Source organism: Myotis lucifugus, unplaced genomic scaffold (genome assembly GCF_000147115.1).
Source record: "Myotis lucifugus unplaced genomic scaffold, Myoluc2.0 scaffold_783, whole genome shotgun sequence".
Classification (NCBI taxonomy): domain Eukaryota; kingdom Metazoa; phylum Chordata; class Mammalia; order Chiroptera; family Vespertilionidae; genus Myotis; species Myotis lucifugus.
The window spans coordinates 122,666-135,772 of record NW_005871831.1 but is presented as its reverse complement, the minus strand read 5'-3'; the positions used below and the strand labels follow the sequence as shown (position 1 = coordinate 135,772).

Genomic DNA, 13,107 nt, shown 5'->3' with positions numbered 1-13,107 from the left:
TGGATTTGCAGATAAGCTGCAGCGCTGGAAGCCGGCCTGAGAACTGGGGTCTGAATCACAGATGATCTCTAACTTTTCCCCTCAGAGGAACAAACACGCTCAGCTGGGGGCAAGTCCTGAGGGTACACCTGACCCGCAGACCCCGGAGCCTCCAGGAGGGGCCCGAGCTCTGATGGGGGTGGGGCCCCCCAGGAAGAGGTCCTGGCGGGGTGGGGAAGAAGGCGGGGCCTGAGGCTGTGCTCGTCGGTGTCCCGGAGCTGGGACGGAAGTTGCCAAGTACAGTTAGTTTCAGTTTTGTTTCTCTTGCAGGCACCTTGCCGCAGCCGTGTCCAGGCCTCGGCCCCCCACTCCTGGTGCTGGAGCCCAGGGTCAGCTGAGGCCAGGTAAGGAGAGGCGGGGAAGGGGAGCTGAAGGAAGAGCTAAACTGCAGGGAGTTGGGGGAAGGGAGAGAGCGCACGGGAGGAAGAGGAAGGGAGGGGGGAGGCGGGGAGAGGGACCCGGAAGTCAGGAAGAGAGGGGAGGCTGGGCGGGAGCACCCCCACTTCACCCCACGGGACCAGAGGTCTGAGGCTTCTCTGGGAAAGACCCCTTCCCACTCTCTGAGCTCTGTCCCCAGCCCCCACTTTCCGGAAGTTTGGGGGAAATTCCCTAAGTCCCTTCAGTATTTCACAGCCACTGTGCTGGGAGCTGGGGGGATGCCCAGATGAGCCTCACGCATCTCAGACCCTTCAGAGGTTTCTAGGAGAGCAGAGGGCCTCTTGCAGCAGGAAAGACTGAAAGAAGAGGACTCTAGGGCAGTGATGGCGAACCTATGACACGTGTGTCAGAGGTGACACGCGAACTCATTTTTTTGGTTGATTTTTCTTTGTTAAATGGCATTTAGATATATAAAATAAATATCAAAAATATAAGTCTTTGTTTTACTATGGTTGCAAATATCAAAAAATTTCTATATGTGACACGGCACCAGAGTTAAGTTAGGGTTTTTCAAAATGCTGACACGCCAAGCTCAAAAGGTTCGCCATCACTGGTCTAGGAGTTGAGGCAAAGGCTACTGTGACCCCCAGGCCCAGCGGCTGGAAGGAGCGGGCAGGGCAGCCCCTTCCCTCAGCCTCCCTGCTGCCTGCTCTAGAACCCATTTCAGGAAGTCAGGGCATGAAGTGGGGCCCCCACTCCCCATGAAGCCACTCCCAGGGTCTAGAAGACAGGTGTATGCCCGGGGGAAATTGGGGCCCTTTATACTGCCCCAATCGCCAGGAGTCAAGACAGCTCCGCCCACCTGGGCCTTCCGCTGTGTCCCCCCAACCCAGCACCTCAGCCCCAGCAGGATCCCCAGGACCTATTCACACAGGGGGCTTGGGTCTCACTTGCCACCAGGCTTGTCGTTACTCTGTTAGCTCTCTGAGGCCAGGGGTTTCTCTTCTTGGTCTTGTCATTTCTTATATCTCTTAACACATGCAAGCAGCACTGACTTTTTTCATATTTGCTGAATGTATGCAAGGAGGAGGGCATCTCCCTGGCTCAAGAGCAAATGGACAGAGAACTCAGAAGACCAGAAGAAAATTCCTGGCCATCCAGGTGATTCTCCAGTCCTGGTGGGGCTTGAGCATAGCGGGAGAGGCAGGAGGGCAGGCTGGTGGCGTGTTCTGCTAATCCTGACTCTTGGCTTGCAGCATGATGTCCCAAGGATCCTCACCCTCCCTCCTGGAGGCCCTGAGCAGCGACTTCCTGGCCTGTAAAATCTGCCTGGAGCAGCTGCGGGCACCCAAAACCTTGCCCTGCTTGCATACCTATTGCCAGGACTGCCTTGCCCAGCTGGCCGAGGGCGGCCACCTCCGATGCCCTGAGTGCCGCGAGACCGTGCCAGTGCCACCCGCTGGCGTGGCCGCCTTCAAGACCAACTTCTTTGTCAATGGGCTCCTGGATTTGGTGAGGGCTCGGGCTGGTGGAGACCTGCACGCAGGAAAGCCAGCCTGTGCGCTGTGCCCTCTGATGGGGGGTGCCAGTGCCGGGGGGCCAGCCACAGCCCGGTGCCTAGACTGTGCTGATGACCTGTGCCAGGCCTGTGCCGATGGGCACCGCTGCACCCGACAGACTCACACCCACCGAGTGGTGGACCTGGTGGGCTACAGGGCAGGGTGGTATGACGAGGAGGCCCGGGAGCGCCAGGCAGCCCAGTGCCCCCAGCACCCAGGAGAGGCCCTGCGCTTCCTGTGCCAGCCCTGTTCCCAGCTACTGTGCCGTGAGTGTCGCCTGGATCCCCACCTGGATCACCCCTGCCTGCCCCTGGCTGAAGCTGTGCGTGCCCGAAGACCAGGCCTTGAGGAGTTACTAGCAGGTGTGGACAAGAACCTGGCCGAGCTAGAGGCTGCCCGGATGGTGGAAAAGGAAGCCTTAACCCGCCTGCGGGAGCAAGCGACCAGGGTGGGGACACAGGTGGAGGAGGCTGCTGCGGGGCTTCTCCGGGCCCTCCTGGCCCAGAAGAAGGAGGTGCTGGGGCAGCTAAAGGCCCACATGGAGGCTGCCGAGGAGGCTGCTCGGGAAAGGCTGGGAGAGCTGGAGGGCCGGGAGCAGGTGGCCCGGGCTGCCGCTGCCTTTGCCCGTCGGGTGCTCAGCCTCGGTCGCGAGGCCGAGATCCTCTCGCTGGAGGGGGCGATTGCCCAGAGGCTCCGGCAGCTGCAGGATTGTCCCTGGATGCCTGGACCAGCCCCCTGTCTGCTGCCCCAGCTGGAGCTCCATCCTGGGCTCCTGGACAAGAACAGCCAGCTACTGTGGCTCTCCTTTGAGAATCAGCAGTCCCAGAAGGACAGTGGGAAAGATGGAGCTGGGAGCCAGGGAGGTGAGGAAGCCCAGAGCCCCAGAGAGGATGGAGCCAAGATGGAGAGACAAGGTGCCGCCCAGCCCCAGAGTAGGGATGGAGCCCAGACCCCAAAAGAGGACAGAGCCCAGCCTCCCCAGGAAAATGGAGCCCAGACCCCAAAGACAGACAGAGCCCAGGCCCAGAGAGAAGGCAGATCGCAGATGCCTCAAGAGGATGGAGAAGTCCAGACTGCAGGGGGCGGCAGATCCAACAAGAAGAGGAAATTCAAAGGCAGGCTCAAGTCCATTTCCCGGGAGCCCAGCCCTGCGCCCGGGCCCAACCTGGAGGGCTCTGGCCTCCTCCCCAGGCCCATCTTTTCCTGCAGCTTTCCCACTCGGATGCCTGGAGACAAGCGGTCTCCCCGGATCACTGGGCTCTGTCCCTTTGGCCCCCGGGAGATCCTGGTGGCTGATGAGCAGAACAGGGCTCTGAAGCGCTTCTCCCTTAATGGCGACTACAAAGGCGCTATACCTGTCCCCGAGGGCTGCTCCCCGTGCAGCGTGGCCGCCTTGCAGGGTGCGGTGGCCTTCTCAGCTGGGGCTCGGCTGTACCTCATAAGCCCTGACGGTGAGGTGCAGTGGCGCCGGGCACTGAGCCTGTCCCAGGCCAGCCATGCGGTGGCTGCCATGCCGAGTGGGGACCGGGTGGCTGTCAGTGTGTCGGGGCACGTGGAGGTGTACAACATGGAAGGCAGCCTGGCCACCCGCTTCATCCCGGGGGGCAAGGCCAACCGAGGCCTTCGGGCACTGGTGTTTCTGACCACCAGTCCCCAGGGCAATTTTGTGGGGTCAGATTGGCAGCAGAATAGTGTGGTAGTCTGTGATGGGCTGGGTCAGGTGATTGGGGAGTACGGAGGACCAGGCTTGCATGGCTGCCAGCCAGGCTCCGTGTCTGTGGATAAGAAGGGCTATATTTTTTTGACCCTCCGAGAGGTCAACAAGGTGGTGATCCTGGACCCGAAGGGGTCATTGCTAGGCGACTTCCTGACAGCCTATCATGGCCTGGAAAAGCCCCGGGTGACCACCATGGTGGACGGCAGGTACTTGGTCGTGTCCCTCAGTAACGGGACCATCCACATCTTTCGGGTCCGCTCTCCTGACAGTTAAAGGACTGGGCCTGGGGTGGAACTGGGTGGGATTGGGGAGGGAGTGGGGCAGGGTTATCATGGGAGGTGGTGGACGAGGCATTTTCCCAGAGGGCAGGTGTTGGCAACCTTTCCCTGTAACATGCCACACTGCCAACCCCGTTTTGGGTGTGCAGAGTTAGGGACCAAGGCGTGGGGCATGACCAAAGTTCCCAGAAGCAGAGGAGGAGGGACTGGCAGGGTGCTGGGAGTAAACCACCTCTTGCTTTTTGTGGGTGACTGCCCCCACCATCACCGCCACCCCCTCTGCTACTCTTGTTATAGTTTAAGTCTCTGAGATTGGTAAGCTTGTCCTAATTTGCATTCTTCGAAACAATTCCTGGTGGAGGAGCCCAGCGGGAGTCTTTGGGGAGGTGGGCAGAAGTCCTCCGAGCCCACAAGGTCTCAGGGTGTGTCAGGCACATGCCTCTGAACTGGCTCTCCCCGGATTGGGACAGGGACACGCCAGGTCAGAAGAGGCCTGGGATTTCAAAACGGCAGTTCATGGCATCTCCCACAGCCGTGGGCAGGAGTGCAGGCTTCTCTGATAATAGCGTCCCCCATGCAGTATGGGATGGGCTTCATGGGCTACCAAGTGCAGGGCCAGCCCGGACTAAGAGGGGTTTACCTCAAAGTCCACAAAGAGAATGTGCTGCTGGAAGACAACCTGGCAGGGTCAGAGTCTGATACCCGGGGTTCTGAGTGTGAGAGAAGGGACCCCAGGTGCCCCTGCCACCTCTGAGCCAAGACTTATGTAGGATCTCTTCTGTGTTTATATCTTTACATTTCCTGGAGTCTATATTTAGTTTCCTCTTAGTTTTCCAGCAAAATTCCGTTGGAGAAATGTTGGCTTTCATTGGCTGAACTAAGGGGTGAGGGAATGTGTCCTTCGGTAGGCCACTGCTGCCGGGGCCAACAACCCAACCCTAGAGGCCTGCTGTGGGATTGGGGAGACAATGGCTGGAAACCCTAAGAAGTTGTAGTGGGGCTAGGATGGTGGAGGAGTGAAAACCGGAGGGAAGGACCTTGGAGGTGAACCACAACCACGGGTTCTTTGCGTAGGTCATGGCAATGGTGGAACTGAGGTGGACGTGTTTAGCCAGGGGCTGTCGAGAGATGACCTGAGGGAATCGTAATGTTAGGATCATGGACAATGGAGTGTTCGAGGGAACCAGGGGAATTAGGACAAGTCCAAATCGAAAGCGCAGAGCATGGAGGAGGGGACGTATTGCTTGTTTATTGATGTGATGGGGGAAATCTTCAAGGCCAGGTGAACAAATTCAATTATATAAAAATTGAAATGTGTACAGCAAAGAACGAAGATTTTAAAAAACAATAAGATGAGAAGACTGCATATGTAGAATTGATCTGAGTAAGAGCTGAGCCTGCATATATGCAGTGACCAACATATCTTACTTGGTCAGAGGACCAAATAGGCTGTGTGCCCAGGAGGAAACGTGCACAGGCCAAGACTACTAAGCAAAACGATTTTTAAAAGTCAGCCGCTTTCATGTGTCAGAAATACATTTTTAAAATATGTCGTGGAGAAACAGACTCCTGGCACTATAAAATGGTGCTTCCTGGAGAGAATTTTAGCAATACTTGACAAGAGTACAAAAAAAAAAATGACTGTAAAACTCAGTTATCTCACTTTGGGGAATACGTTCTGGGAAAATAATTCAAAAGAAAAAAGTATTTGCACAGAGGTATTTGTGGCCACCCTATAAATTACAGTCTTGACTGGAACTGCTCAGCTGTGGGGGACAGCTAAGTAGATTGTGGTCTGTTAGGACAATGAGCTACTGCCTTCATATATGATAACTATGAAAACTATTTACAAGAATATGTTGTGTGATGTAATCACAAGGCAAAAGAGAATTCGGATTATGATCACATGATGATTGCAACAAGGTGAAAGCATGTCTGAATCATTACCAAGTGGAAATAGGTTCAAAATATGTAAATAGTCAGTGATTTGGGAGATTGGGTTCTTTCTGAGTTATTTTGTGCTGTTGTTACTCGTATATGCACATTACTACTTAGTTATTTTTGTCCATTAAGTAACATATGCTTGAATATTTACTTTAAAAATACACCTCTATAAATGATATTCAAGAAGAGCTCCTGGATTTGCGAATGGATATGTCTCTTAGCACAAATGAGACTGTTCTGATAGAAGAGGGGCAGGAGTCAGGGGGAGAGTACCAGCTGGCCGGGCGTGGCAGGGAGAAAGGCCATCAGAGCAGGGGTCTATTTGGTGACTGACCAAGGAGCCCTCTATGGGAAGGGTTACCAAGGTCAGTGATCCCTTAAGGGAGATCATTGTGGAGTGCTCAGAAGGCAGGGGAAGGTCTTGTTGAGTTTGCCAACTAATTCAGACCAACTGGAAACCAAGTGGTGGTTCTAAGGAACCAACTAGTGTCGGGTGAGTTGCATTGGTGGGGAGGGTCTGTCTTTGCAGCTCTGTCTGCAGAGTTAACAAAAAGATGGCTCATAGTTCCCTTCCCATAAGCCATGTGTGAAATGAATTAATAGCTGTGAAAGGGGATGGGACAGTGGTAAGATACCAGAGATTTGCCACCTTAAATGACATAGCCCCTACCCAACCAAGTTGTCCAAAACCTTGGCTTATGGGAAATCTCCAGCAGGGGGACACTGTGGACACAGTCCACCATATGCTTGGGGAGGGGACAGTGGGGCGGCGTGGCCCAGCTCCCAGTCACAAAAGAGTTGAGATTGGGGTGTCCTGCTTATGTGTGTGGAGGGGAACCTGGGGATCACACATCTTCAGGTTGGAGCAGCAGCTCTACAGAGCTGTATAGGAACCATATGCCGAGGACCTGGCTGGTGAAATGGCTCCAGCCAAGCGGCTCACCCAGGAGGCAAACCAGGAATAGAGACCTTTAGAAAGGAAATGCCACCTGACTACAAGAAGAAATCCCGATGCTCCAGACATACAGGAGCCACGTGACTTTTCCAGAAGCTGTAAGCATCCCGGAAAACCAGGCATTGGAAGATTGACAGAAATTCTAAATTTTCCTCATTAAGGGGTAGGGGTGGGAAGGCACAGAACACTGGCAAAATATGAAATAGATGGGGAGTATAGCATTGAGCCAACTTAGAGGTAAAATCCCAGCATCTTAACTGTGACCTGGGAATCTTAACGAAACCCACAGAAAGCGCCACTCAGCAGCGAGGGAAAGAGTTCTTGGTTAAACTACAGATCTTAAGCAATCAGGAACATTGTGAAAGATACGCCCCCATCCCCACTGGACCACGACAGTTAACTTGGTCAGTCATTCCTCTTCCCGTTTGGAACTCTCCAGCTGGTGCATGTACTGGTGAAAGGAGAATGCCATTCATTCAGGTAGGGAGAAAGGGAGCAGAAAACCTCTTTCATATACTAGTACTTTGCACCTAAAAAAGTGAATGAAGAAGCAGAGACCTGGGTTGAGTACTGGCTCTTCCACTTAATAACTATATCTTGGTCTAGCTCCCTAACCTCTCTGCACCTCGTTTCTACATCAGTTAAGTGGGGATAATACTACCCACCATGCCCACCTCACAGGGTTGTGAGGACTGGGTGAGAAGTAGAATTATTTGTATTTTGTATGCCATAAAGCTCAAATCCGAGGTATTGGTTAGAAAAAAGTTCAGCTCACTTGTACTAACATAATACTCTTACATCAGTGTAAGCTTGAATGGGATGTTATGTGCACATATTGCAGATAAAAGCTCGACATTGCGTAGAGCGGTTACCTTCTTTTCCTTTGGAGAAGACTTTTATTTTTCATTCCAGCAGTTATTTGAAGATGCCATGTACTATAACACAACCGTGACTATAGGAGCAGAAGGGACCAATGGCCAGCTTGCTAAGATGCGATGCTATTCCGAAAAGCCAGCTGAGAACCAGACTACTAATGAAGGACTGATAACCGTAGATTCCTAGAGGTTCAAAATGGCGAGAGTGGCCTAATCTCTTGATAATCTAGAGAAAATACAATTTGGGAGGGAATAGCTCTCCTTTCATTGTAGTCTTATTATTACTGTGTCTATAAAGCCATGTTATATAATAAATCTACAGAGATAAAATTCCACAGGGGCAGAGTCCAAGAGAGAAGGCAGATCTTCCAAGAAAATTGGTGAGGTCGGTGACCTGAGCTGGGTAGGTGGGTGTCAAGATCAAGGGACTTGACCATCTCTCCTTGGCAGGTCAGCTGGGAGTTAGAGTTATCCCATGAATTAAATGGGAGACTGGACAAGGGTCCAGAGTTCTGTTTTGGGGAGAATGCAGTCTTGGACTAGCTGGAGTAGAGAGCTACCAGAGAGAGCACGCAAAAATGTTCCTTGCAAGAGGTAGACCAAGTTCCGATGCAGGTTTAGGAAGATTAGTAACTTGACCAGAGGTAGCAGAACCATCCTACCCAACTGGTGAGTGAGTATAGTTTAGTTAAATGGATCAGGACAAAAGCAAAAAAGGATCTTTGAGGGACCACAGATGCCTTTGGTTGCGGGAGTGGGTAAGGTGCAGCAGGGTCAGGGTGGACCTCACCTGAAGCCCCAGGTGAGGAATCTTTGGGACCAAATAGAGAAGGGCCTGTGTATAAAGAGGCGATCAGGAAGTAGCCTTGGGGAGGTTTTAGAAGGCAGCCTGACTTGTCTCGGGAGAACATTTGGACTGATTGGCGTATCAGCCAAGAGAGAGGGTTGAAATTGTAACTGGGGCTTCGTTATCTATGGCGTCAGCCCAGTAAATTTCTTTTAGTTGAAATGGGCTGAAAAATGTGCTGTAAACTCTCATTCCTTCAGTTGTGTTTATATCTTTATCCTGTTGCTGAATAAATTCTTTTTAAAATGTTGAACCTTTTCTCGGGTGGTTCATGGGTAGGGGGGACTATTAACACCCAGGCCCAGATGGCAAAGGGAAAATATATCATGGCCACCCCTGTTGTAGCTCCAAAGATGCCAACCCAGTACTTGGGAGGCATGGTCACCATCTGTGGTCCCACCCTTGTCCTGGGCCACTCCTGCTTGTAGCAGAGGGGCCCTGTAGGCGAAAAGGTGTACCTTCCAGGCTAAGGCTTGGTGGGAGCCAGCAGGTGATCTGGCCTAGCGGGACTGCACACAGGAACGCTCAGGTGAGGTATGACTGGGTGATGAGCCCAGGTCAGGGTAGCTGTGCCCACTACTGATCTCTGCTGGCGTTCTGTTTGGGAGAAACCAAATGAACATCGTGAATACCTTCTAGCATGCTGCATTTGCAAGCTCACAGTGGCCCCTGCAGGGCTGGGAGGTATCAGGCTGTAGGAATATCTGCCTGCTGGCACAACCCACCCTCCCTCCTCTGATCTGTCTCCAAAGCCTCTTCCTCCCCCCCACCCCCCACCCCCCATTCTCCTGCCCCTCCCCTCTGAGTGTCCTGAGCAGGAAGAAGAAAGACCTCAGGTCTTCATTTCTAATTCACACAGCCTCAGGCTCCCATCTAATTGAGCACCCACCTCCCTGTGCTTTTCACCCATGACTTCCAGCAGCCTCAACCCCTACAAAGTAGGAACATTAACATTATTTGACAGACAAGGACACGGAAGCCTGGCGAGACTTGCTCATGCGAAGTAAATTTAGATTCTGACTCCAAAGCTGACCTTCCAAACAGCTCTAAATCCCGAGCATGTGTCTCCTATTTCCTTGTTCGCCGATGAGTTGAACAAAATGAGATCTGAGGTTCTTTCCTGAGCTAACAGACCAGACCCCTGTCGCTATAATAGGTCCAGAATCCAGACACAAGAAGGGAAGCTCAGGGATACCCCTACGCATCCCACTGCTGTCTTGTGCTCACTGTCAGGGCCCCCCAAGATGAAGATGGAATGACAAGTGAGGGGAGAATGTTTTGAGAGGCTTGGTGGGGGAACAGGAGGTGTGGATCAGGGCCTACTGCTGCCGTGGTGACAGCCTGAATAAGAATTCCACAATTCATCATCTAATGACTCAGCCTGCTTTGGAGCTTCGCCTCTGCAAACCCCAGGGAGCATGACTCAGCAGCTGAGGGGGCCGGGTGCAGGCGAGATCACTGTGGTCCATGTGAGCGGTGACTGTGGAGAGAACGGTCTGTTCCCAGCTCCAAACCCCAAGGTGGCGTGTCTGCTTCTGTGGTCAGACACACACGGCCTGGGCTTCCTAGCCATGTGGCCAAGCCTCCCGCAGACTTGGGTCTCTCCTCCTCTGCATTCAAGAAGTCACGCCCCGGAGGCATCAGGGCCACCTCCTTTCCCACAGCTGTGGGATCTGCAGCAAGGGGCCTCTCTGCCTTCACTGCTCTTCCAGGATCAGGCCGGCCTTTAAATAAGGGCAGCAGAGGCCACACTATAGGGTGGGGAGGCCTATAAACATCACAGGCTGGGCACACAACTGGATAGATCAGGGGTCCTCAAACTTTTTAAACAGGGGGCCAGTTCACTGTCCCTCAGACCGTTGGAGGGCCGGACTATAGTTTAAAAAAAACTATGAACAAATTCCTGTGCACACTGCACATATCTTATTTTGAAGTAAAAAAACAAAACGGGAACAAATACAATATTTGTATTTGCATGTGGCCCGCGGGCCGTAGTTTGAGGACCCCTGGGATAGATGGTCACAGCATCCCTTCCCCCTCTGAGGGGGTGGGGTGAGATGGGGGATCCCAGGCCTTGATTTTGCTCAAAGCCCAACTTAGAAAATATCTCTTCCCCCCTCAGAAATAACAATGCATATTTTCCCTCCCTTTAATACTAAATTAGGGAAATCCATCAACTTACCAGAAGAAAACAGCCAAAGAAAGCTGCAGTGGATCAGCCCCGAGTCCAGGGAGGGGCTGGCACCACGGGCTGGTGCACACCGTGCAGGGCACACACTGCCCCCTGCTCGCCACCGCACCTGCCCGCCCTTCTCCAAAGCCTGATCATATGCAGCAATTTCGTCACTTGCAAGACCCTTCAGGACAAGAACTTCTGAGTCACGCTGAGCATCCCATAATCAGGTGCTCCATAAATATCTGCTGGTGGAAGGAACACATGAGTGAATCTGCTAAAACCTAGTCACCGGCATTGGTGTCAGATACATTGGGAGGAGACGCAGCTGTCATCAGGCATGGCCTGAGGCAAAAGAGGTTTATTCTTTTCCTTAGAAGGGAGACATGAGTAAGAGTAAACTTACCCAAATTCTGGGGGAAAAGGTAATAGTCTCCCTGTTGTACTTTTTCTTTTTCCCATAGCACTCTGACCTCCTAATGTAGCATTCCATTTCATTATTTATCCTGCTTCTTGTTTGTTGTTTGTCTCCTCCCCCAATATCCACCCTGGGGAGACGGCAAGCCCCGGAAGGACAGGACATTTGGCCTGTCTTGTACACTGATATGCCCTCAGAATAGTTTCTGAGATAAGTGAGTGAGTGAGTGAATGGTATCTATTGAGCATTTACTCTGATCCAGGCCCCTCTACCTGCTGTGCGCTGTACCTGTATCAAACATGTAGTCCCCTCAGAAGTTCTAAGAGGCAGATACTACTCTCATCCCTGGTTTAAAGGTGAGGAAGGTCAGGTTACAGAGATTATGCAACACAAACAAGATCACCAGGAGCTGGGCAAGTAGCCGGAGCGAGGCCAGCACCAACTGTTGCCGCCAGAGCCAACGCTTCACCACGCCCTGCGAGGAGCTGCCCGGGAGGCCTTCCAGGAAAGTCACACCCCACATAATCTTTGCTGATTGATGTTTTTCTTTATAACTCTCCCCACCAGCCTCCCACGCGAGCCCATTATACCTCCAGAAAATACCTTTGCCCAGAAGCGCAGCTTTTCCTCAGCTGGAAAGACATTTCCTGGTGGGAGAATCTTGGGGGCCTGGGACAGAGAAGGGGACTGGAGACCCTGGGCCTGGCTCTCCCTGCCTGGGCTCAGCAGAGCCGGGGTGGGGCTGTGCTGATCCTGCAGCCCACTCCCTCCCACCCCACAGACTGCTTGGGAGGCTGCCAGGCCCAAGCTGGGGAAGGCTGAACTCTTCTATGGGTTTCCTGCTGCCTGGAGCTGAGCTAGAACACAGGGAGGTCCTGCCCACCCCAGGGCACCAGAGCTCCAAGGCACTGTCTCCTCCCCAGGCTGTCTCTGCAGGGCCAGAGCAGAGAGAGCCAGGCCAGGCTCCCAGTCCCCTTCTCTGCCCCTGAGCCTCCGCGGCTCTCCTGCCAGGAAAAGTCTTTCCAGCTCAAAAGAAGCTGCGCTTTGGGGCAGAGATATCTTTTGGGTGTGGAATGAGGTCATAGGAGCAGGTGGTAGGAAGATAAAAGTATTCACCGACAAAGGTAATGTGGGTGTGACTTCCCTGGAAAGCCTCAGGTACAGTGCCTTGCCAAGGAGCAGCAAAGAGGTAGCCCAGGCCAGCAAGAGCTGGCATTGATCTGTCCAGCCACTTGCTCCTAGTGATCCCTGGAGAAAAGAATGGAGGTCCGAGAACATCAGGGGCAGGGAGAAGGCCGCAGGGCCCGGAGGCCCACACACATGTCCATGCTCAGGACACAGCGCCACATTGCCTCCACCCAAGAGCTTGGCGAGGCAGTGAGAGAGGAAGGGGATGGAACGGAGATGTCTGAGCAACAGCCACAGGTGGGTCATCAGGGCAGGCGGAAGCTGGATTGGGGTTTGTCAGGGAGACTGTGTCCCAATGTTGGAGAAGCAGCGCCACGCATCACTCACAGGGTTTCTGCCTGTGGCTGGGGCCGGGCATCTGCGCTGGTGTTTAGATGAGGGGAGGAGGAGTAGCTCTGTGATCTGCAAGCAAATGGAGGTGGGGGACATGCTGTCAGGGTGTTCCCAGGCAGGGCATCCTGCCAGCCTTCATCTCATCGAAGAATCAAGACTGGAATTTCCCTGAAGCTCATTTCCTACCATTTAATGCTCAGTCAAGGAACACAGCTGCCAAGTCTGTCCCTGAAGGGCAAATGCTGGGCGTGGGCAAGGAGCAGAGACCTCCAGGAGGGCCTCCAGGCCCTGTCTACCTCTCCGCCCCAAAGCCCCTCTTCTAACACAGAAGGCATATGAACCTTCCCTCTGGGGTCTTCTCCCCACCCCCCCACCCGCCCCGGAAAGGGATTCAGGCTGAAGA

The 13,107-nt window shown here is 53.3% G+C and overlaps 1 protein-coding gene across 3 annotated transcripts; it reads left to right on the top strand.

Moving 5' to 3' along the window:
- The first annotated feature begins 249 nt into the window (after nt 1-249).
- On the top strand, nt 250-6,476 carry TRIM56 (tripartite motif containing 56). 3 transcript variants are annotated; one of them, XM_014448224.2, is made up of 3 exons: nt 250-383; nt 1,502-1,578; nt 1,674-6,476. In XM_014448224.2, the coding sequence occupies exons 2-3, from the start codon at nt 1,532-1,534 to the stop codon at nt 3,964-3,966; spliced, it is 2,340 nt and encodes a 779-aa protein (XP_014303710.1). In that variant the 5' UTR covers nt 250-383; nt 1,502-1,531; the 3' UTR covers nt 3,967-6,476. The 3 variants fall into 3 exon arrangements, with proteins under 3 accessions (XP_014303710.1, XP_023602811.1, XP_023602810.1); XM_023747043.1 differs by lacking the exon at nt 1,502-1,578; XM_023747042.1 differs by lacking the exon at nt 250-383 and having other exon boundaries at nt 1,023-1,578.
- The last annotated feature ends 6,631 nt before the right edge of the window (nt 6,477-13,107 follow it).

Coding starts and splice junctions, on each gene's coding strand:
- TRIM56 (XM_014448224.2), top strand. CDS start 1,532: ATGGACAGAGAACTCAGAAGACCAGAAGAAAATTCCTGGCCATCCAG. Junction 1,579..1,673: donor GAAAATTCCTGGCCATCCAG/GTGATTCTCCAG, acceptor CTTGGCTTGCAG/CATGATGTCCCAAGGATCCT.